This window comes from Falco biarmicus, chromosome 11 (genome assembly GCF_023638135.1).
Source record: "Falco biarmicus isolate bFalBia1 chromosome 11, bFalBia1.pri, whole genome shotgun sequence".
Taxonomy (NCBI): Eukaryota; Metazoa; Chordata; class Aves; order Falconiformes; family Falconidae; genus Falco; species Falco biarmicus.
Window position 1 is genome coordinate 9,169,237 of NC_079298.1, and position 23,456 is coordinate 9,192,692.

Below are 23,456 nucleotides of genomic sequence, written 5' to 3' on the forward strand. Positions count from 1 at the left end.
AGCAAGAAGTCAAGGGAACATATAAGATGTTCCTTTTGGTCATGTTCTGCAACATGCACTTTATTACAGCAGTATATACTGATGCAGCTTTGATGAAGTGAAGCAAGAACTGCTCATCCAGGTGGAAAACCTTTTTGACATCAGTGTAGGTGAGGTTCTGACTGCGCAGGGCAGGTCTGTACTACATTATTATCTTCAGTATGAAGTAAGGGCAGCTAAGCAAGAGGCAAGCTTTTCTTGAAGCTTAGGACCCTCAGAGTTTTGTTGCAATATGGTTGCCTGCTCTGGCTTGTGTCATGGACACGTAGGATCACTCCAGGGATCCCCTATATCTCCAGGGTGCTTGGAGAGACAAAATGGCTTTCTGATCCTGCCGGCATTTAACATCCAGGATCTTTTCCTGTTGTACCATGTTTCCTCTATTTGCCCCCGCCCCACCCTGAGACACTTTATTAAATACAATACTTCTTATTCATATAAAGTAGATTTTTCTTGAGATAAATACATTCTTCAAACAGAACTTAATGGCAGAAATTTCCTCAGCAAAAATAAACCATGTCTCTCTGAAGCTGTGCTAGTGACAAAACTTAGCCCTTTTCATCTTCAAAGCACTGTGCAAACTTTAAATAATGTGTTTTATTGTTTGGGTTTTGGTTTTTCTTAATCAGTGAAGTATATATTAAGATTCCAGATGAAAGATGGGAAACCAAGAAGAAATGTTAAGTGATTCAGTGAAAGTTGTTGGGATCAGAGCCAGCTTAGAGTGGAGACTCTCCGGGCTGCCTGGACCTACAACATGAGATTCATGCTTATTCACACTTCTGCCAAAGACCTAGTAATAAAGTAATAATGTTAGTGGACATTCACTAGGAGTAAATGTATTTAGTTTTATTAATGTGCTGAGGTGCTGCACCACTGAGCAAATAGCCTCAATTATTCAAGAATAGGTAATAAAATGAAGACGAGATGCTTTCTACCTATAGGAAAGAAGGTAATACACAAAGCATCCTGTGTAGTTCACAGCACAACCCAAGCCGATCTGCACACTCACCCTGACAGACCCAGAATTTCATTGTGGTTTATTTGTTATAGGTTCTTGTGGTTGTATTTTAAACTCAGCTGCTCGTTGCCACATGTGGTATCTTGGTGCCTATGCACAAGTAGTGCTATACATACTGTGTGGCAGGAGGGTAAGAAAGAGAGATGAGTGGTTCCAAACTTGAGCTAATGTGCATCAGTAAGGCTGGATCATGGAGCTGGGGGGAGGGGCGATCTGATCTTTTCTGTGAAACATGTTTATTTGCTTGATTTCATTGGGGAATTATTTTTATTGCTTTGACATGAGATGCTGTGCTGTCCTTCTCTACAGCAAAGCTATGAATCTGGCCTTGGTGCTACATTAATGATCAATTTACTCATTTACAAGTACAGACCAGTGAACATGATAGGTTCTAAGTGTACAAGAGCTCATAATTTATATTACTACTTAGTAGAACATGGAAGTCGAAACATCACTCATTTCTGCTGGCAGCAGCCGTTGCTGGCAATGTGTCCATCAAACCATTACTCAGGGTGTCCTGTGAGTTCTGTAAATGCTTTCAATGAATGTCTTAAAAGCAGAGAACATTCTTGGGAGTGGAATTAAACCTGTTTGGTTTTGCCATTGGTATTGACTATTCATAGGAACTGTTTCCAGGACAGTAACCTCTCAAATGATGTTAAGAAGTAAAGTATCTTCGGAGTTTTCAGGCTTTGGAGAAACCTCAGCTGTACACTTCAGGATGGATGTGTGATATTGCACTGTGGTGAGTTCACAATGTCCTGGCAGCTGTTAGGTGGCTTAGCATGTTGTGATGATAAAGTCTGTTTATTCCAGGCATAGTAACGTAAGCAGCATTGTAACTTAACGGTTTCATTTATTTCATAATTCATTCTTGCAAATGTTACAAAGCAAATAAGAAGGAAATATAAAATGAGCATAAGACCTGGGACATCTGAAGTGAGAGATTTTTAGTCCAAAATGCTATGCAGAGGTCAGGTAAATATGAAAGCATTTGAACCAAATTTTAAAAATGTTGATTTGTAAAAGCAACTGTTGTTTATACACAGGTCACCAAAGGGAGCACATTATGGAAACAGGCAATAAATTAAGATGAACTGAAAGCAGGAGGTGGGTTGAAAAGGTGAACGAACCTACCAGAACACTTCAAGCACAACCCAGTTGAAAGGTCAGGTTATTGAGTGGGAGCTACTGTTCCCATGAGATTAGGATAGGGGAAGACAGCCAGATGCTTCCCTGTTCCTCATTATTGTCAGAAATATTTTTCTTCCTAAGGAGCAGGATTGCCATCTGCAATTTCAAATGGATGAGAGGGTGGTCAAAATGCAGCATGTGGTCTGGAACTAGCTTCAGATATTAGTTGTTTTCATAAAGCACTGACCAGAGCTACAGCGGCGCCTAACGGTCCTTGCCTTTGAGGTACCAGTGTACATCCATAGACAGGAGAGAGGGAGGCGGAGGAAGCACTAACCTCATGCCTCCCCGAACCGAGATTTTTAGTGAAATCTGATTTGTTCAGTGCTCAAGTACCTGCTGCCATTAGCAGCAGCCTGAGGCTTTTGGCAGCTCTTTTAAAAATTAAGTTTTACAGGTGTCACTTAGGTTCGCTTGTATTGTTAAAAATCAGGCTGTTCACTGCTGCAGAAGGGTGGCATGCTGGCATGGCTCGTAAGACCCCAGCAAAGTTTTTAATGGGGTGTCAGGAAGACTGAATATTCTTACATGCTGGGTTCTGACTTGTTTTGCATGCATCTGTTTGAGCAAGTTTTGAGAACTCAGTGGAGCACAGATGTCTATTCTTCAAAGAATGACTTTGTAGAAGTGACTAGGAGGATCTTCCAAGGTGTGGGAGCTGTAGGGTAGCAGGGAGGTTCTTTGCATAACATCTGTACATCCTTTGGTCATAAATTGCACTCTTGTCCACTTGGTCATTGAATCAATAAATAGTAACAGGTGCTTCAGCGTTAGAAACAGTGACCATGTATGTGTTTATTGGCTTGTAAGTAAATCATGTCTCCTGGAAAACAAGATAAAACCACATAAATACTATTTCTGGTTTTGAGGGTGCTTGGAAAGGTGTATTTCTGCTACGTAGATAGTTGTAGCAGTTGAAGAGTTGGATACTTTCTAAATACTTTCTAAATATCTGAGCATGTTAGGGTTGTAACAACTGTGCATGTGTATGAGTATGTGTGTGTCAAGCACATGCATGATAACGACAGTGCTGTCAGACAAAACTGACCATCCTCCATGCTAAAGTTTACAGCATTTTTAGACCTGTTGGCAGCAGTGTAATGCTATTTGCATAAGACGTTGCCTGAAAAGTTGGCTTTTGGGTTTGGGTTGGTTTGCTGGGGTTTTTTTGTTAAACTCAACATCAGATTTCCCATGCTGCCTTCTGCTGTGTTTTGAATTAAATCTTCCAAATTAGTCAGGAATGAACTAGTTACTAATCTTTAAAGGGAGTATTTAAAAAAAGAAAGAGAGAAAAAAAGAAAGAAAAAATTGTTTTAGGAAATGCTGTTAAACATTGTTTATGTGTGTCTGTTTTCCTCATCCTTTCCCTTGGGCAAAAATCAGTATTCCTTCATACTGGCAAGAGGGTGTAGATCTATTGCAGGTGTTGGCTCCCTGATACATACAGCTAGAGAAGGAAAGAGGACTGACTATTTGGGATCAACCTTTTCTCAGAGTTTCAGATGAATGTGATTTTATTCCATCTCCATAGGCTGTTTGGTGCTTTGGCCTCTCATAAATAGATTAGAAGCAACTGAATTTCTTGCATGGGTAGATTGATTTTTATTTTTTTTTTTACTTGCTCATTAAAATTCATGTGGGAATGTTTCTAGAGCATCTTGTTACTTATGGTTGAAGGGCTATATGTGTTCAAATGAGAGATTCCAGTGTTAGTTGTGTAATGCACACAAATTTAAATAAAAATGGTTATTTTAGAGATAAACTAGAAAAACTAAGACACTACCTTATCTATTGTTTTTCTTTTCTGTGCTTGACTTTGAATTGTTGTCCTTGACATGGAATATATAATAATTCCCTAGCTACATGCCCTTGCTACCCAGCCCTGTGGGAGGCCCTGGAGCAAGTGGGTGATTCCTAAATGGTTTTAATAATGTATGATTAGCATTAAAGTAAATGCAGGTGAAGTTTTGACCTTTTGAATCTGTAAAATTACAGGCAGATGCATTCTGGAAAAGGGATTTTGATATATAGGTGCCCTGGGGGCTGGAAGAAGAGAGCATTGTCACTGTTTGAATGTGGTGTTACGACGCTCTTGACGTATCTTGTCATAATATAGATTGCAAAGTGCTACAGTGTGGGAATGGCATCTCACCCTGCTTCTGTCCAGCCCCATAGAGTATTCGGTTGGGACTGAGAGCTGCTGAGTGTGGCTGTGGCTGTTGGAAGAGTGGTCAGCTTGGAGACATCTGGGATGTAGCTGTTCCAGAGGTTTGTCGCTGCAGAGAGCAGATTTTGTAACTGACAGGTTACATATGAATCCTGGGAAGGAATGCAGGTGGCGGGGAATGTGGAGACTGCATTGACTCTCTTTCTTTTCCACCTCTCCCAGCTGATTTTGGAGCTGGCAACACGTTGCTCCACAAGAGGTTATAGGCTGGTGTGTGTGCACTCATGCACTTGTTTTATCTTCTGTTGGGATTTCTGCCTGGGGACACCTGGAGTCCAGAGAAGGAAGGAAACTGTGGGATGATGTAACTGCAGAATGGGGGTTTACTGAATGTGATGCACCTCAGCTAACACTGATTTAGGACTCTGCTGTGTCCTTGCAAGGTTAGAGGGCAGTTTTCATTTTTTTTTTTTCTTTTTCACTTCCATTGTTGTAAGAGATTTTATTGATTAAATAAGAATTATAAAAGAGGGATCACAATTTATAAAATTATAAAAGAAGATCACAAAAATGTGGACCAATAATAAAAGAACTAAGCTGAAAACTAAAGCTTCATCCTGGCAGCCTCTTTGCTGCATGAATAAAAAAAAAATTCTGCAGTGTGACAAGTTTTACAGTAAAACCACACTGAGAAACAGCAGTGAAAACAACTAATAAAACCTGACATAAACGTCCAGTTTTAAGAATAAATTAAAATAAAGCTGAAAACAATATATTCTTTTCAAGGTGGTGATTGGGAAAGAGACAGAAATACCACTGCAGCCTGTATATTTTCCACAATTTTATGTTTACATAAATCAAATATAAGTAGTCTTTTATTGCTGACTATGGAAAAATACTTCATATTGTAAATTTTTTGTATGTGTCTGTTCTGAATGTTTTTATTAGTTTTTAGATAATATTGAATCTCTAAGGACAGGCCTGAAGCTGAAATAATTGCAGTTTTTCTGTTGCTCTGCTGTTTAAAAACTTGTTAACCGTTCTGGTCTCAAAGCAGAGAAGCAGTCCAGACTGTGAACTGTGACTGCAAAGGCAACAGCAGGTGTCTGTGGCTGTCCACTTCTTGGTTTCCTGCAGCTAGAACACAGAAGACCAGATTTTGTTCTCCATTTGAGTTTACATAAATTCAGATTAACCTACTCTTCCAGCCTATGTTTGGAAGCAAAGCTTGACTTGGGGAAGCAGGAGGTTTTTGTCTTTTGATTTGGATTTTGATGAGGATTTCTTGAGAGGAGGGTATAGCTTTGAACAGTGGCCTCTACACAGCCAGTAGGCGTCATCAGTTATGTTTTAAATATTAGTGACTCATCTCTATTTGGCCTTGGATGACTTATGGAGACGATGATGAGGGTTTGTTCTAAATCAAGAGATTGTGTTGGAATTGAGTTAGGAAAGGACTTGATGTCCTCACAGAAAACTCGCATGAGCCTGAAGATTTGTAAGCAACTATTTATAAATTCATCTGCCTTCAGAATAACTTTTTGCCCTTGTATTACACGGTGCATATGGCTTTAGGGGAGAGTCAAATCTAACCTTCAGGAGGCTGCCAGCAAACCAGTAAATCTTTGCTATGCAGGGCGGGTCACTGTTCGCAGTCCTTAACTTGGATTTGGGCACTATTGTGTGTTGTATCCTTAGATATGTGGCTTGTCCTTGCTCACTGTGCAGCACAGCCTTGGAGGGACTGTGAGAGGCCCCTGGCCTGCATATGCACAGGGCACAACCCCAGTGGCGGATCTGACTTGCGTGCAGGACCCAGAGGCTGTGATTCTCGCAGCGTGAGAATCCTTTAGAGTTTCCAGGCAATATATCTGTTTACCAAGTTCCTCCTTCATAAACAGCTATTCCACTGTCAGCAAGCTTTGACATAGTTGCTTCCATGGCAGAAAAAAAGAAAAAGAAAAAAAAATCAGCGTAAGGCAGCTAGCTCCATTACATAACAAAGGTTATCTGGAGACACAGCTACTCTGAGTGTCCCCTCTGTTCTTTTCTATTCTCAGGGACAATCAGCTTATTCTCATTTTAAGAGCTTACTATCAGTTCTGACCCATTTAAAATTCACCTGCCAATTGAATTGTATGACAGGACCTAGCTGACCCAGGAACAAAGTGAAATGTTTGTATCTTATGGTGAACTGCTTCAGACCAACAGCCAAGAAGAAAAAAGGAAAAGAGTGGAGACAGCTGTATGAGAAACAAAACTTCCCCCCTCCCCAAGGCAGGGGATAGGAGCTTTTTTACTAAAATATTCTTAGTGGTTTTGCTCTGCTATCTGTTGGCAGTTTCACATCCTTGAATCATTTAGTCATTCACAAGAAAGGAAGTTTGCAAGTTGCTGTACGTTCATGCATAGATCCCTTCCCTTCTCTAATAATTATTCTGCCAACCTACTCCTCCTTCCACCTCTTTCCCAATAAAGCGCTAAAGGCAGGCGAGAGAAGATGGGTGAGTCTGTGTTACCTGTTTCGACTGGACATGTGAATGACTGTCCTTCAGCAGGGAAATGCCTGTTGGCCAGTGGCTCTATTTTCAAGGAATAGGACTGTTAAACATATGGCCTTTTGGAGAAACTTCTGCCTTCTAAATTTTGCAGCTGCATTTGCTCCATATTTGATATCAGTTGGGATTTGGGGGTTTTGTTGCTTTTGCGGAGGGTTGGGTGGTGGTGGTTGTTTTTAGACATTGTACTCATTAATAATTCATTTCATCATAAATTGCCACATGCATGTCAGAGGGGTACCTGTTAGGTAATTACCTGACCTGGATGGAACTGAGCTGATATTGACTTGGAAATTCATTATTTTGCTTACTTTTTGCCCATAACAGCTAAAGAAACAGGTGAGAAGTAAAGGGCATCAAAGCTAGTGTGCAGTTATTTCTTACCCCTACCCTGCCCTGTGCAGATGGACCCTTCCCTCTGTTCCTTTACCTCTCCCAGAGGCAACTAACAGAGAGATGTGCACATAGAGTGAAAATGGAACACCCACTGAGTATTGGGGTTGAACTTCCCAATGCTGAGTACTGTAGGACAGTGTCATTAGAACAAAATTATTTCTAACAATAGTGATTTGTGGTTCTTGACTTCTTTAGGCTGAGGGATTTGTTTTTCTTTATTCCCATCTTCTGCTTTTAGGGAAACAAGCATGTGGTAATGGGGGGATGAGATGAGCCACATCACGCAGCTTTTACTTAACAGCTGTTCCTTGTAGCTGTTGCATAGTAGTAGAGGATCATAAAGACCTTTTTATGCCACTTTTGTTTTTGTTTTCAGAATAAGGGTTCTCATTGATTCTGTTAAGTCTCACCTGTATTTGTCAGTTTGCAGGAAACCCTTGGTACTTTTATACATTAGTTCCAGTTGGTACTAAAGTCAGTCACTTTCTTGCCGCTGGCTTACAGTCAGGGCCAGGTACATGTATTAACTATGTCATAGCTTTGTCTGACTCCCACCAAGTTAGGGAAGTCTTTGGTTTGTGCATGTGCAGGAACAGCATCTTCCTCCCATGGTGTGAAGCAGGATGTCTTGGAAAAAATCTTTCCCGCTCCCCTCTTAAAACAATCAGAGGGGACTGTGGCTTTCAGGGAATGGCTGTTGAGTAGGAAAGTTATAGCTGAGCATGATGCTCTTTCATCTTCCATCTTGGCTTTGATTACTGTAGTTTTTAGGGCTTGACGGAGAAGTGAGAGACTCTGTGGTTTTGTCATGCGCTTACTTGCAGAGGGATTGTGCAACAGAGGTGCCTTGTGCCTCCACTATGCCTCCAGTCTGAGAATGAAGAATGTGCCAGCATAGAGAAAAGAGGTGATTCCTTTGGTTAGACTTCTTCCACGTCCTTGTATCACACACCACTGAGTGTTCAATTACTGCGTTGCTGTGACTTCAGTGCCAGCTGCCAGCATGGACTCAGCCTCCTAGAGCAGTAGGACAGGTACTCTGAAAGCAGATCTTACTTTATTCTTACATTCAAGACAGTGATGAAACCATTATTTTTTTATTTTGGTTTTAGTGCTTCAGTAACTTTATGAAGGAGTCTTAATTATTGAAGGCAGCATGTTTTCTCCTCAGAGCTACACAGACTTCAGATTTTATGATCTGAGGCTGTTGAACAAGTGGTAAAGTGCACAGAACCTCAGACTGCAAATGCTTCTAACTCAGAGTGACAGAGGCAGGTAAAACTATAAGGAAACTAAGGGTTATGAATTCAGTAATAAGCTGCCAGTCTTCAGCAGTTATTTCTGTGTATATGATTGTTGAGGGATGACATAGATAGGGCTGTATTTAAGTCCTGCTGTGGTTTTACTGAAGTTGGAGTTACAGGGGATGTGTGTTAAGCTTAAGGAGTCTGGTGGAAATTACTGTTTATCAGACCACCTTTTTTTCTCCGGAGTTGGTCGCTGTTCAGTGCCATTGAGCTCTTCTGATCTTGTCTGCTCGTAGTGGCCACTCCAGTAGTAAAGTGTGTCTGCATACAAGGTGATCCTTGGAGCTGCTTTAGGCGTTCCTAACTTCTTGTCCTATATTCTAGGTGGCTAGGAGGTTTCAGGGAGCCTCACTTCACTTGGCTGGCTAGGAACCAAATAGGAACCACAGCCACACGCAGCAGGCCCCTGTGCTGCATCTGGCTGGGAGTTGTGAGCTTTCTGTATCGGCTCAGTTCTGCTGTGAAGTGTAGTGTCTCACGAAACCAGGCATAAGTGAGATGACCAATGCAAGTGTGAGATGTGGCCAGACTGTATTACTTCGGTTAAAACTTACAGGTTGATTTGAAATGGGAAAGGAGGGAGAAGGAGCAGACAAGTTGTTTAGGAGATTGAAAGACAGGGAAATTCTGAGGTTTATAACCCCAGTCAGCTGTCAGATTCAAAGATGAAAAGATGGTGAAAGTTATTGGTAGATTCTGAATATCCCACTGATCTAGATGTTCAGCCCCTTGAAAGCCCTGCACCTGGCTTTGGTAGGGCTTGCCCACTCAATGGGCCACTTCTGACAGTGGTGAATAACTGGGAGTGATCTTTTGGAAAATTTGAGTTCTGTATCTTCAGGGGTTTTATTATTTTTAATTATAACGTTGCCATCAAGGAATGGGTAATTGCTCAGCAAATTTGGCCTGAAACCTCTGTTCATCTCTCCTAGCTTTGACCACACGAGGTAAGAGTCACTGCAGGGTTTGCAGGGGAAGGCCCGTGTGGCGCAGCCGATTCAGCACATTGTCATTAGAACTGATGACTGTCATACTCTGTTGTACTGCTCTTCCCCAGTTGCACTTGACATCCAAGTAAAACTGGGCTCACATAGCCCACGGTGTAGCTCACATAGCCCAGCATGGCAGTTTGATCCCATTTTTGTCTTCTTTTGAGTTGTCACTAAAAAACCTAGGTTTCCATCAAATCCACTGTTACGATGACCACTGTGTGCTGGTACATCTGCACTTCTTGGCTCCTCGCACAAGCAGCAAAGGCTCCAGAGCTTACAGAATTTGGAGAAATACAGTCTAATGCTTTTACTGTCAAGTTGAACGTCCACTGAGTTGGATTTTATTTGAAAACTAAATTTTTTGTGTGTCTCTGACATCTCTTGACTCTGTGCTATGAAACCCTTGGGGTCCTCTCCAATTAGCATACCTTGGCATCTTTGGGCCAGCCAGCAACACGTGGTAGGTTCTAGAAAATATTTTTCTGAGTGTTCGTGAAATGTGAGACACGAAGAGAGTTCCCTTTATTTTTTTAAATAAACTCTTCTGGGTTTTAATCAGTTGTGCCCAGGTGGGCAAGTAAAGGCCTAACAACAGGATAATCAACATCTCAAGTGATTGTAGCTGCACGGAAAATTTGCCACCAGGTTTTGTACTCTAACAGAGGCTCCTGCCTGGTCATACAGACTATCCAACAGTGATTTAACCTGGCAGGAGAATGAGAATTTTTACTTAAAAGCTGCACTTTATTAATCTGGTAGAAAGGACTTCACCTTAGCAAAAGGAAAGGTGGAACAAAGTAGTCAGACTCACATGGCCTTGCTTTTGGCACTCTGCAGTTGAGCTGCTTGCACTTAATACTTTAATCAATAATCCTCTTGTAGCCAAGCACTTCACTTGATAAAGTGTCACTGTAAGAGGTAAAATAAAGGTGTGTGAACACTTCAGCAACACCCAAGCAGCTGTGTTAGCTGTGGACAGCAGGACTTCTGTGCTGGCTTTCATTTGCGTGGGGGATCTGCAAAGCTGCCCGAAGGTCCAGACCTCCAGGCAGGAATATTTCAAGAGTCTTGCTGGAGGAATATGAAGCCTAATAATAAATTTTATTTGTTCATACCTAACACAACAAGTAACAACTTAAATGTCTGTTGATGCTATTTGCTTCATATATTCATATATTCAGGCTGTTGATGATGGTAGCCAAGTGGTTTATTTCACTTACCTATCTTTCTCATTCTTACTGCCCCACTGCTTGTTCTCGACAGATCCAGTTTAGCAAACTCCCATCAAAATGCAGGGCTGTGGGGTTTGGGGTTTTTTTTGTGGTGTGGTTTGGTTTGATTTTTTTGAGGGGAGAGGGTTTGGGGTTCAAACCTTGTTCCCTTCAGTCTCTGAGCTTGTCATACATCTTAAAGTTCTTAGTTATGTTGCCTAAATACTTATACTGCTATTTGCTGGTTGTGCTTGGTTTATTAGTATTTTTGCAAAACAGTTTGTGCATCCAAAGCATTGTCTTTAACACTCAGATTTTTAAGATTGCCTCATCCATCATTGCCAAAGGCAAAAGAAGGTGTATTTCTTTTTTTCTTCTTCTTCCTTCTTTTCAGTTGTTGGGAAAAAAACCCAATGGAAATGTACAGTTCCAGGACTGTTTATAACCAGGCATCTCTTGGCACCCCAAGCTGCCTGGCTTTTTTACATGTAAAGTTTTGCCCCAACATTGGGACTTATTTATAGCTGATATCCAGGACAAGAAGTCGTCAAAGAAAAAGTGATGTTTCCTAGGGAATGAGAAGCCCTCGTCTGGCACTCATGAATTACAAGGCTGAACTTCTTAATGTGTGTCTCCTCCTCCTTTTGCTCTGTTTTGTTGCTGCCTTCAGTAACATTTTCCCTGACTATAGTACCATTGACTCCTGTGATAGTTTAATAGTTTCTGCTGTTTACACAGTTGTCACTTAAATTGTTGTGATTTAAATTTGCATGCAGAGTTGGTAAGTGCTCAAAGTTTATGGTGGTACCCCAAAAGTAATTTGTATTCTGGTTGCTGGAGTTGTCTTGGCAACGCCTAGGTGACTGGAAACCATTTGCAGAGGGGAAGTTTAATTCCGATATTGCTCACCGGCCCTGATTCTGTTGATGACAGGCTGGATGGTGTTCAGTAGTTACAAAACTTTTGAACTTTACCTTTTAACCATAGTCTTCATAGGGTCTTACCTGTGTTGCTATTTACAGAAGAGTTTGGAAGAACAGAAATATTCTATTCCTCTGCTTGTTCCTTAGTTTCTGATATGCTGAGTTTGGGGATGCTTTCCCTCCTGCTGGAGGCAGAATTTTCACCCCTGAATCTCATTTTTTGGTTCTGATGCTACTTCTTAGTTTCTAGAGGGTACTGATAGCTGGGGGGTACAAATAATTTGCTGCAGTGGTAGCCATGCAGTATCACCAGTATATGTGATGTAACAGACTTAAAAGATAACTTAAAAAATCATGTTGAATTAAAATTATACACCTAGATTGATGTTTTTAGTGTATGGTTAAGTCTGGGGACTCAGAAAATTAGTGAAGTATTGCAGGTTCAGGACTCCATACTCTAGTGGCTAGGCTTTTAAAACTCTTCTTTTGAACAGTCTGAAAACATATTCTGACTTTCTTGTAGAAAGCATCTGGCATCTCATTCTGGTTGTCCTGGATAAAAGTGTTAGTACTTCATCACCTACAAGGACCCAGTACAGAATGGGCAATCCTGGAAAAAAAGATAAAACATAATAAAACAGTCAGCTTGGAGACATTTTTATGGTCACTGATCTCATATAAATCCATTCATAACTGTTCTTATGAAAATCACAGTGATAAAATGCTTAATCAGGAGCCAAATATTGATACAAACTCCTGTGTTTCTGAGCTTCTTGTGGTAAAAGACACCTCTGCTGTAGTATATCTAAATCTGGACTTAAATAACATCAGTGCACTACTGCAATACATCTTGGTGAAAGAGGCTTTTAGAGCTAATCTGAATTATAGTAGCTATAGTGACTTGAGAGCAGGTAAGCCATTTCTCACACCAGCTGAGGGCATGGTGCAGGTAGCGGGGTATTTGGAATTACAGACTGAAATCTGTGGAGCTGCTTCAGCATCATCTAAGAAATGCTTTCTCTGCTTTTTGCTTGCCTTTCCTATTGTGAATGAAGCACTGGAGCATAAGGCCAATATCTGCTTCTGTATTGCTGAAAGAAAGCTATTAGGCTTTTATAGAGGCTTATTTTCACAGTTTTCTCCTTTTTATGTCTCATTAGAGATGGTTTCTATGGGCTTTACACAGGTAAGTCACTGGCCTCATGAAAAAAAAAAAGTGAGAAACACATGGAAGGGGTGGGGGAAAAGTAATAATCATTGGGAGGATTATATGTGTGAATGTCTTGAGCTTATGGTGCTTGATCTTTCAGCAGTGTTTATGTGGGACTCCCTAAGCAGAAAAAGTTCACTGTTCCATAGACCTTTATGTTCCTTTCATTCTCATAAAACACACAGAATCATAGAACAGTTTGGGTTGGAAGGGACCCTTAAAGGCCATCTAGTCCAGCCCCCCGCAGTGAGCAGGGACATCTTCAACTCAATCAGGTTGCTCAGAGCCCCATCCCCTGACCTCAAATGTTTGCAGGGCTGGGGCATCTACCACCTCTCTGGGCAACCCGTGCCAGTGTTTCACCATCTTCACTGTAAAAAAAAATTTCTTCCTTATATCTAGTCTGAATCTGCCCTCTTTTAGTTTAAAACCATGACCCCTTGTCCTATCGCTACAGGCCCCGATAAAAGCTTTGACCCCATCTTTCTTATAAACCCCCTTCATGTACTCAAAGTACTCAATAAGGTCTTGCTGGAGCCTTCTCTTCTCCAGGCTGAACAACCCCAGCTCTCTCAGCCTTTCCTCATAGGAGAGGTGCTCCAAGCCTCTGATCATCTTCATGGCCTCATCTGGACTCGCTCCAACAAGCCCATGTCTTGTACTGAGGGGCCCAGAGCTGGATTTCGTACTACAGATGGGGTCTCATGAGAGTGGAGGGGCAGAATCTCCTCCCTCGCCCTGCTGGCCACGCTGCTTTTGACGCAGCCCAGGATACAGTTGGCTTTCTGGGCTGCGAGCACACATTGCTTGTCCAGCTTTTCATCCACCAGTACCCCCAGGTCCTCCTCAGCAGGGCTGCTCTCAGTCCTTCTCAAACACCTTTGGAAATCAGTTCAAAGACACAGTAGACTTTGTTATGCTTGTCAGTCATACCTTTTAATGTATGTTTTAAAATGCTTTTTTCTTACAAAGTTAAGAGAATTGCTGATGAGCGTGACTACTTAATAATGGAGTAAAAAAAAGAAAAAATATTTCTCAAAATAGAGACGATCGGTCTGCAGCTGATGCTGCTTATCAGTGATGTGGGGGTTGCTTATTAAGTAAGTTAAACTACACGTCCTCTGGTTTGCTTTGGGATCACTTTGTTGGTGGTGTTTTGCCACAAAGCACTAACGAGTGTTAAGATGAAAGGCAGGATGCTGCATCCACCTAGCCCAGTTGCATTTGGCTGGAAGGGGCTTAGTTTTTTAAATCGGGGGAAGACTGTTCATCAACATCTCCTTGCACAAAGGGGGAGGGTTGTTTGTGTTTAGAGGCAGCAGGCAAATTGGTTTCTCTTTGTCTTGGCTTTCCTATGCTATTGCCTTGCAACTCCTCCATCTCCAGTGAGAGACTTGCGGTTTCTTTGTTGCTTCCTGCTCATTTCCATGGCAGCTGATTGCACCATGGCAGGCCCAGGCCGAATGGCGCTGCGTGGACAAGCTGCAGGGAAGGAAACAGCCAAGTGTGGGAGCAGAGGAGAGCAAGAGCAAGAATGGAGCCTGTCGCTAGGACTGACTGTATGTAATTGTATAAATTCCATCAAGTGCATCCCATGGTTTCAAGCCCCTGGAAGCTGTAAATAATGTGTTTTAATTAACGGGTTGCCAGGAGCTTTAAAGGAAATCAGATTGGACTGAGGGCTGCAGAATTCGGCAGCTGTAGTGGCTGGAGTGTACGTGCGGTTTGACTAACTGCTGGTTGTTCGTTTTATTTTAATTAAATGACTTTAGAGCTGAAAGCTCCTGCCATCCTCACCTGGGTACTATTGAAATCTGTGAAGTACAGAGCTGGGGAATTGGGCAGAACTGGTTGACAATAACAGCAGAGGAGGCTTTGTCTGAAGGATGTGCAGGGCTGTTACTTCAAAGTCATACGAATCACAGCATTTCCTGTATTGTATTTCTTTGTGTGATCCTTCTGGTTTGGGTTTTGCATTTTCTGCACATCCAGCTTGATTGGTGGTAAACGAGAGAAGCCTTTTGTTCCTGTCCTGTGTTAGCTGAGCTTTACGGCTGGCAGGTGAAAAGCATCAGAGGAGCAGTTGCTCTTTGCAAATGTGTAAAGTACTTTGGAGTTACACGTGCCATAGCTGCGCAGTACAAGTGAATCGTATAGCTATTTGGTAACTCATTTGGCTGCAGAAATGAGAAGAATGAGCAGTGTAAGAGGCTCTGAAGGTGTGTTTTTAATGCCTTTCCCCACGAGCATGTCCCAGCACAGCCAGAGTTAGAGACTCTGTCTCTTTGCCTCAGTTTTCCTCTGTACGCAGTGAGGTTCGTGGTGCTGCCCTGTGGTGTGGAGATGTGGCGGAGAGGAGATGTCTAAAAGATGGGAGCTGTGCCAGGAGAGGTGGCAGGGCACAGGTACCTCAGACGGGTAGGTAAAAGGGTAATGTTGATCCCTGGTGTGGCCTGGCTTATCGACAGTCTGCCTGCTGCTCCCCCATGACCTCAGTTCACGGCAACTTGAGAGTAAGGGGAAATGTGCCCACTAAAAATGTTGACATGGTTCCACCATCTGCTTCTACTGTATTAACGTTCCTGACTAATTGCATGTGTGATGCTCTGCCACATGGTAGCTTTGTTCTTCGCATCAAAAGACAAAGCGTCTTTGTGCTTCCTGTGGACCTTTGAACCCCACTTGCCATTGAAGGCCCTGTCAGTGTGACACAGTAGCTGTTGATGTCTTCTTGCCTTGATGATTAGAGAGCTCAGAATAAGTACGCTTGGTCATACTTGTTAATAGGTTAAAGGGTATTGTTGCATGCATCATAATTTCCGTGTTGTGCCTATTCATTTCCCATCCCCAGGGTACTGGTATTTAATATTGCAATGCACAAAAGCATTTGACAACACACAATGATGGGTGAAGAGATTTGTGCTTGAATGGAAAAACTGCATGACCGATGCCTAACTCTTAACCTGACCACTTCACTTAATGTAACGCAAGAGACCATCCGCTCATGCTTCCTGGCAGAATATTAATAGACGTTTGTTTGGCGCTGTTCCGCCGTAACAGACTTGGATCAGAGGATGAACCTGCTGTTCAGTCTGAAACGATGCTGGCTTTGGAGACGTTTTTGAAAATGCTTTTGTGTGCAATTCCTTACAATTCCCAGAGCTCTGACTCAGTGGTCTTAAAAAGCAAGATTCCTGGCAAATTATCACTGGATGCAATTCATGTCATCTTTACAGAGCTGTAGAAAAGGTATCTTCACAGGTACACACACAGGGACTCTGTGGCGCTGGTCTGACTAAAGATCGCTAAGAACCAGGGTCTGCGTGTCGGGGGGTTTTTTCATCACCTTGGATGTTCCTTATGTGTTGCTACCCAGTTAATTCAATGCGTGTTTCTATACCATACGTATTGGTATGGCATAGAAATGCTTTTCAGTAGTGTTTATTATGGTACAGGGGTTTACTATTTTTTTTTCTCTGTGGCTTACCAATTGCTACTTTCCATTTTCTGTTTCTGTTTTTGGTGTCTGAAGCTGTTAAAGAATTTGGGACAATAAATGTATGGTCAGAAAGGGGAACTTTTCATAATCCCAGAAATACATATTTACTCCATAAAGTGCCATAATTTTGCTAAAATAAAATCAGATAGAAAAAGAGGATAAAGCTAAAAACGCTGGATTAAGTCTTTAGAAAAATCCCTGCTCCTTTCATTGCATTCATTCTTATAAGACTGCAGTGGGTATTTTAATTGTAGCATTTTAGCCTCCCAGAAAAGGAAACCGTGGCATGTGGGTTTAACTGTATAGAGCATTTCTTGCATTTTTTACCCTGCAACTTACTGATTAAAGTAGGAACAGGAGACAAAGAGCAAACATTGATCCAATATTAAACAACTGGACCACATATAGAAGTGGCAAAAAACATGGTGTTTCTAATAAGATAGTAAATGCAGGAGAACCAGGCAAAGTAACAGCTTCATTTCACCTGCTGTTGGCTGCCAAACAGAATGCTCACCTGTGTTGCTACACTTGAAATTCCCTAATGGGGAGCACAGACCCATGTTGCCTTTCCCTACTGGCCACCCATGCAGATTTGTACACAGAACTGTCAATACCTTCTCGGTCATCCCATGTCTGTTACACTTCTCTTGTCCCCTCTCCCGGTTCCCTACCTGCAGAAGGCATCCTTTTGCTACTGAGAGGATTGAGTCCTCAAGTATGTGATTCAGGTCATTGATCCTGACTCCTGAAGGGCCTTTGGGTTTGTTGGTTGTTGCTTTTTTTTTTTTTTTTTTCCCCTCTCTCTTTCTTGTTTTGTTAGGGATTGTGAGTTTTGCACTGAGTTCTGCTGAGTTTCCAGCAAGTCATTAGATTTGGGTAATTTATATTACAGGTCAGAGGTACCTGGGCTGTTGGCAACTAGCGCGTTTTTGAGAATGTGTGTTTGTTTGTAGGAATGTTGTCAGTGTGTGTTTTATCATGCTTACAAACACAGAGCTTGCAGGTGTAAATACCAGGTTACTGTTTTTGCACACAGTTGTAGTAACAGTATGCAGCCTGGATCCATGCCAAGTTTTGCAAAACAGGGCTTAAATGGTATATATTTCTCTTCGGTCTGTTTTTAGGCTGAGTTGCAGAGGAAGTGACTTTGTCTGCAATTTTGGGCATTCCCAGCATGTAATCACACTGCTCTGCTTTCAGTGGCAAAGGTGACTGGTGAAAATTGCTGCTGCTTCCTGGCAGATGTGTTTTATGCTCTCGCAGCCCATGTTGGCTGAGCGATCTGGGCTGCAAAATGTGCACACAGCTGTGCAAGGGCAGACTCTAGCAGTGAAGCAGCAAACTTGCAGCCGGGGTTGAGGACTGCCAGAAATGCCTTCACGCTGATTTTAACCCCAGGGTAGATCAAGCAACTGCTTTGAGAGCATGACAGGAGTTTGTTGTAACTGGGTCTGCACAGAGTTCAGGACTCCTGGATTTACCTCTTGCATGCAAACTTGAGTTTCAGCAAACTTGGTGTGAAATTCTGCTGAAGGTGTCGTGTTTTGCTTTGGTGTACTTTAACCTCACAGTATGTACAGTAAATTCAGGCAACGAGAACTTAAATGCTGCATCTAAGCTGTGAAAAGCAACTTCTGTGACATGGTGTCTCCCCTATAAACCCCCGTGTTGTAATGTTTTGATATGACAGCATAACCCAGGCAAGAAGTAGCAGCCTTTCAGTCTTTTGAGGCTTTCTTTGCCATCCTCTGCACTGGCTCAGAGACTTTTATTACCACCACCTATGAAAAAAAGAGTAATACTTTAAAAGTATCAAATAGAGCAGAAATCTTAAGTAGAGACTATATAGGGAGGCCCTTCTTTTCCTCGTATCCCTTCTCAGTCCTGTCTCACTTAGTGACGAGTTGCATTCACATGTCTTAGTCTCCTCCTTTCTCTCCTTTTCCTGAATAACTGATGGTGAATTTATCCTAGAAGTACAGCTGTTCTTTTTCCCTGGTACCTGTCTGACAAGCTACAGGCATGTTTATAGGTAGAAATTAGAACTGTTCTGTGAACTTAAATAAAATTCTGCTTTTCTGCTGTAATATATTTGCTAGCAGAAATGGCCAGTATGTTTTGACCTTGGGAAGCCTGGCTTTTTTTCATCGGAGGGTTGATTGTTTAACCTCCCCGCGGAGAGGGATAGCCATTAATAATTTAGGCGTATGGAGACTTTTGGAGCTCCAGGGACTGCAACACACTATCAGCCTTGCTGAGGAGTCCAAGGCTTGTAATCGCTCCCAAGTTTCAGAGTCTGGGGAGTTTTTCACTGTTTGCACGTTTCTGTTCAGCAATGTTTTCATATCTCTGTTGAACAGCAGTATTTGTAGGTGCCTGCTTGAAGCACGTAGTTGACTTAGGCTGAGTTTTATAAAACCTATATTGAAAACAGACATCAGAGGGTGACATAAAAACATCTGCGTCCAATTTTGCACAGAGGTCACTGAGGCCAATAATTATTCATGGACTTTGGTGATGTTTCATCAGTGTAGAATATGGCCCCTAGTGTTTGATTCCCAGAAATAGAAAGACAGAATAATGTCAAGTGCCTCATGAGGAATTTGCAGACATTCTTCATTGTGAAATAACATACACGTAGGTGCCACCCAAGAGCTTGTGTCTTGCAACAATGTCTTGCTGCTTGTTAAAAGAAAGCAAAACAAAACCCAGACCAAACAGACAAAGCTGGCAATTCCGTCAGCAAAAATCAGTGCGTATGAGTTTTAGTCAAAGAAATATTTAGAAGCTGGAAACTAGGAGCATACCAAATCCTTTGAAGAGGTTGTGATTGCAGCAGTGTGGAGTTCTGGAAACATGTTCAACTTCTGCAGCAGTGATGGCTGCTGTTTTCTTTAAAGAGGAAATTTTGGCTTGACCTTAAGATAACTGCTCTAGCAGATGTGGCTGAAAGATGTGGGTCAGATCCTTGGCTATACCGTGGATTTGTTTCATGACTTCTGGCATGTCATTTAATGTCTCTGTGCCCATGTGCCTGCAACCGAGGACATGCACAACTTGTGCATTTCAAGTTCTCGGATCTCTTAGGAGGAGCAAGTTTTCTGATAGTCCTTTCATACAGTGCTACCTTGCATAATCTTTGTCGTAATAGAAATTACATTTTCTGAAACGTGACCCTGTCTGTATGCTTGCCAGCCTCCTTGTCACTGTTGCTGCTGTATGAGGATAAGTGTCAGTGAGATTTTGTCGGTGAGCGTGTTTTGGCACTGAATGGCAGGTACTTCTTCACACCTGCCAACTTGTCACATTGTAGTGAGGTTGATTGGTAGCATCCAGAGGTGACTGCAGGCTGGACAGGGTTGTCAACCTATTTCTGAGCAAAGCTGGGCATGTATTTAAGATGCTGGTAGGAATATCTGTCCCTTCTCCTCCTTCCTCTGCACAAGGACACGATTTTCCATTTTAGAAGTAGAAGGGGGGGGGGGGGGGTGTTGGTTGGTTTTCTTGTGGGCTTGTTGTTTGGGGTTTGGTTTTGGTTGGGTTTTGGTTGGTTGGTTGTTTTTTTTAATTCTGGAGACTTGAACACTGAGGTGATGTGGGTTCCTGGAGAATGGCAATGAAGAAATTGTCACAAAACCTTATTTTGTATAGCTTAAAAGATCACTGATGCTTTACGAGTGGATCTTAAAAAAACTGAGAAAGCTGAAGGAAAACTGGAGGGAGCAGATGTTGGAGGGAGCCTTGCCCGAAGGAGTGTGGAGCATGTTCCTCTGAAGTGAGGCAGCACTTGAGCTCTCTGCCTGGGCTGTTCCCAGCTGCAAAGAGAAGCTGCTTCCCAAGAGAAAGCCCCAGAGCCTTGCCAAAGCCTTCAAACTCCAAAGGAGAACTTGTCTTGAATACCCAAGTAGTACATTTTACAGACCTCTAATGCCCTTGAAGGAGCACACCAGTCCAAGTGGTCATGTTGTCCTTGAACTCTCTTCTGGGATTCCTGCTTTTCCTGCTGGTAAAGCTTGGTTTGTAGGGACAAACACTGCATTCATTAGACCAGCTTGTATATTTGGCAAAAAACAGAGCAACTTTTGAGCGTACAGACCCTTCTTGAAGTCTGAAATGGCAGCAGCAACCTGAGGAGGATATGTTGGGGAAACATTTTGTTCAGTTTTTGCCTTGATTACATGAGTAAATTTAGCAACGAAGGCATGGATTTGTTAGTTGAAGTCACTTTAATTTCATACATGAGAACAAACTGCTGTTTCAGCATTGTGTGTTTTCCGTAGCTTTCCATAGCTGCAATTGGGTGCTGCCATTTTCCTCACATTAAACTCAGCATTAAACATGAAAATGTATTTAAATAATTCTAAATAGGAGGCTTGCACATACTACCATTTAAAGTGCACAAAGGTGGATACCTTTGATATTAATGAAAAATCACAGGTGACATCTCTTTCTCCTTCTAATTTAATAGATTTGATTGATCAGAGGGACTAGTTTAGACTCAGCAGCTGCATGTTTTGGTTACTGTAATAGCAGCTTCAAGCAGTTATAAACCCTTTGACTAGGTTTTTGTCAATTGGGCATTGTTTTCTGGGGCCAGTTCAGGGGGTCTTGGGGAGAGGTTTCTTTAAAATGTGTTTCATGTGGAGTATCAAAGGGACAGTGGTCTGTGCCTGAGCACTGGCTGTTTGAGGTGATCTGATTAATCTTGCTTTATTAATGTAATTGCCTGCTGAGATGGCAGCATCAAAAAAAGTGGCCAGATTCAGAGAGTTAAATATTTCCTTTCATTACTTCAAGGTGTCCTTAGTTGTCTGAAAATTAAACTGACTTGACAGTCCACATCCACTAGGATTTACTGACATTTCAACCCTCGAATCCTATCTGTTGCCATTTTGTAGCTGCAAACCAGCACATTCCTGAGATTTCCCATGCTGAGGATTTGGCAGCACAGGGCTGTAGCCCTGGCAGAGGTGCTGCTGGCGGAGTTGGGTTCCCAAGATTTGGTGTTTGGGTGCCTAAAGCAGGTGCAGCTGGGCACAGCCAGGGCTGGAGTGCCATCCACCCACCTGCTGTGACCAGGAAACCACAGCAGGGTGGACTGTCCTACACTGCCTGGTACACATCCTCCTTTGCAAAATCGATACCATCTTAGTCAACAGCAGAAATTGAGAGTATTCGGGCTGCAGCGCTGTGGGACATAGGCTAGGATTTTCAAATCTCTTTAAGAGGAGATCCTAAGACATCCTTTGGGTATACAACTTGGCCAAAGGATTTGGGATCAATACCACAGACTTTCTTTGAAGGGCGGAGACACTGACGAAGTATGCGTTTAGGGCTCAGTCTCCTGCTCCAAGAGTTTTCTGGGTTTGGGAGTATTTATACTCCTAACTATATACATATATATATATATACACACACACATATAGAATATATGTGCATATATATATACACATATATATACACACAATATAGACGTTTCTGGTGAACATAAGTTGAATTTTAAAAAAATATATATTTGCTTTCTTATATTGCTAGGAAGTTTTGTTTGGGAGTGGCATTTACAATGTCATGGTGGCCGTGTTTGTGATCAGGAGTTGACTGAAGACAACTGAACTGTTTGCTGTCAAGTTTTGTGTAGCCCAGAATCTCTATCGAGCTGAATGATGAGCCCAGCCCCTACCTTTCTCTTGGTAAGCAGAAAACCTCATTGGGCCAAGCAAATGACTCCGCTTGGGTGTATTTTCCTCAATGCGGGACTAGATTTATTGAGGTCCTTAAGAAGTGTGGAATGAACCATAATAATAATAATATATTTTGTTCTGGGAGGAGCTAGCTTGTGTCCTGTGTTACACTTTAAGCTGCCATTGGTACCTCACAGGGCTGAGTGATGGCGATGGTCTGTGTTAGGCTTCTGAACTTGTGTGGTGCTGCTTTTCTTCTCATATGGAGTCTCGACAGCGGTTCTGATAAGCCACTGATCAAAGTTGCCATTGAAGTTTCCCAGCATGAAATGAAACCCCATTCTATGAATTTCAATTTCTCTTTCTGGCCTACTATCATCTTCCCATTCTCACATCCTGCGGTGTTGTACTATTTTACTGCTGCAGAAGGATCACAGCACAATTTTCTATTGTATGGCTTTTTACTTTTATTTTATTTTTATAGCAGCTTAGGTGAAACTAGTTTCTGCAAGCAGCCAGCATTCAGCCTTCAAATGAGAACAGATACACAGTTTGATGGGAGGTCTGGTGTTGACTCGGAAGTTAAAGTAGGAGTAGGATCTGTGTGTAGGAATGACAGTAGTGGAGCAAATGAAACCAGTTTTCAATGGTTGTGGTATCTGGAGTTTTCTGGGCATTTGTTTTTTAATCCCTAATTGCCTTCTTCCCTCTGCAATAAACCTACCATGGGTATGAGATGCAGAAGCTGCACAGCTGCAGCTGGCTGGCAGCACATGCTGCAGACCAGCCCAGTGGCCAGTTTCTGCCCTCATCTGCTTTTGCGGAGCTGTAATTTTGATTGTTCTGTATTCAGCAAACAATTTTACAAAAATTGTAGGAGTAGACTTATGTTTCACGTTTTCCCCCTTTTCAGAATTGTTGGAAATTGGCCAACAGTTACTGAGGAGGAAAAACAGAGAGAGAGGGCAGTCTGAGGGGCCTTCGTGGGTTAATGCTCAAGGATGCACTCTCATCAGCCTGGTTTTCTGTCTGGATACACAATCTAGAGTTTGAACAAAACCCTAAATCTAAAAATCCTATGTTCACAGTCTGTTATTATTACATAGGGTTTCATTTTTGGGGCGGGGAGGAGGAGAAAAACTTGTTTAAACTGTCCTTTACAGGCAAGTTGTAATCAGAAAATGTGCTGGTTTATGTGCTTTTACACCATTGCTGCTGTGGCACAACTACAGCATTTCTCAAAAAACTGTTGATG

At 42.2% G+C, this 23,456-nt stretch overlaps 1 protein-coding gene across 3 annotated transcripts in view; it reads left to right on the plus strand.

Annotated features, from left to right (window-relative positions):
* Positions 1–23,456, plus strand: part of LRP8 (LDL receptor related protein 8) — a 194,223-nt gene that overhangs the window by 90,391 nt on the left and 80,376 nt on the right. The window contains exon 1 of one of the 3 annotated variants that reach the window (XM_056356676.1): positions 6,835–6,928. The exons of the other annotated variants lie outside the window; for them this stretch is intronic. Coding sequence (XP_056212651.1) covers positions 6,925–6,928 — 4 coding nt within the window. The 5' untranslated portion in view covers positions 6,835–6,924. Of the gene's footprint in view, positions 1–6,834; positions 6,929–23,456 lie in introns of those variants that run through there. 3 annotated transcript variants of the gene reach the window in all.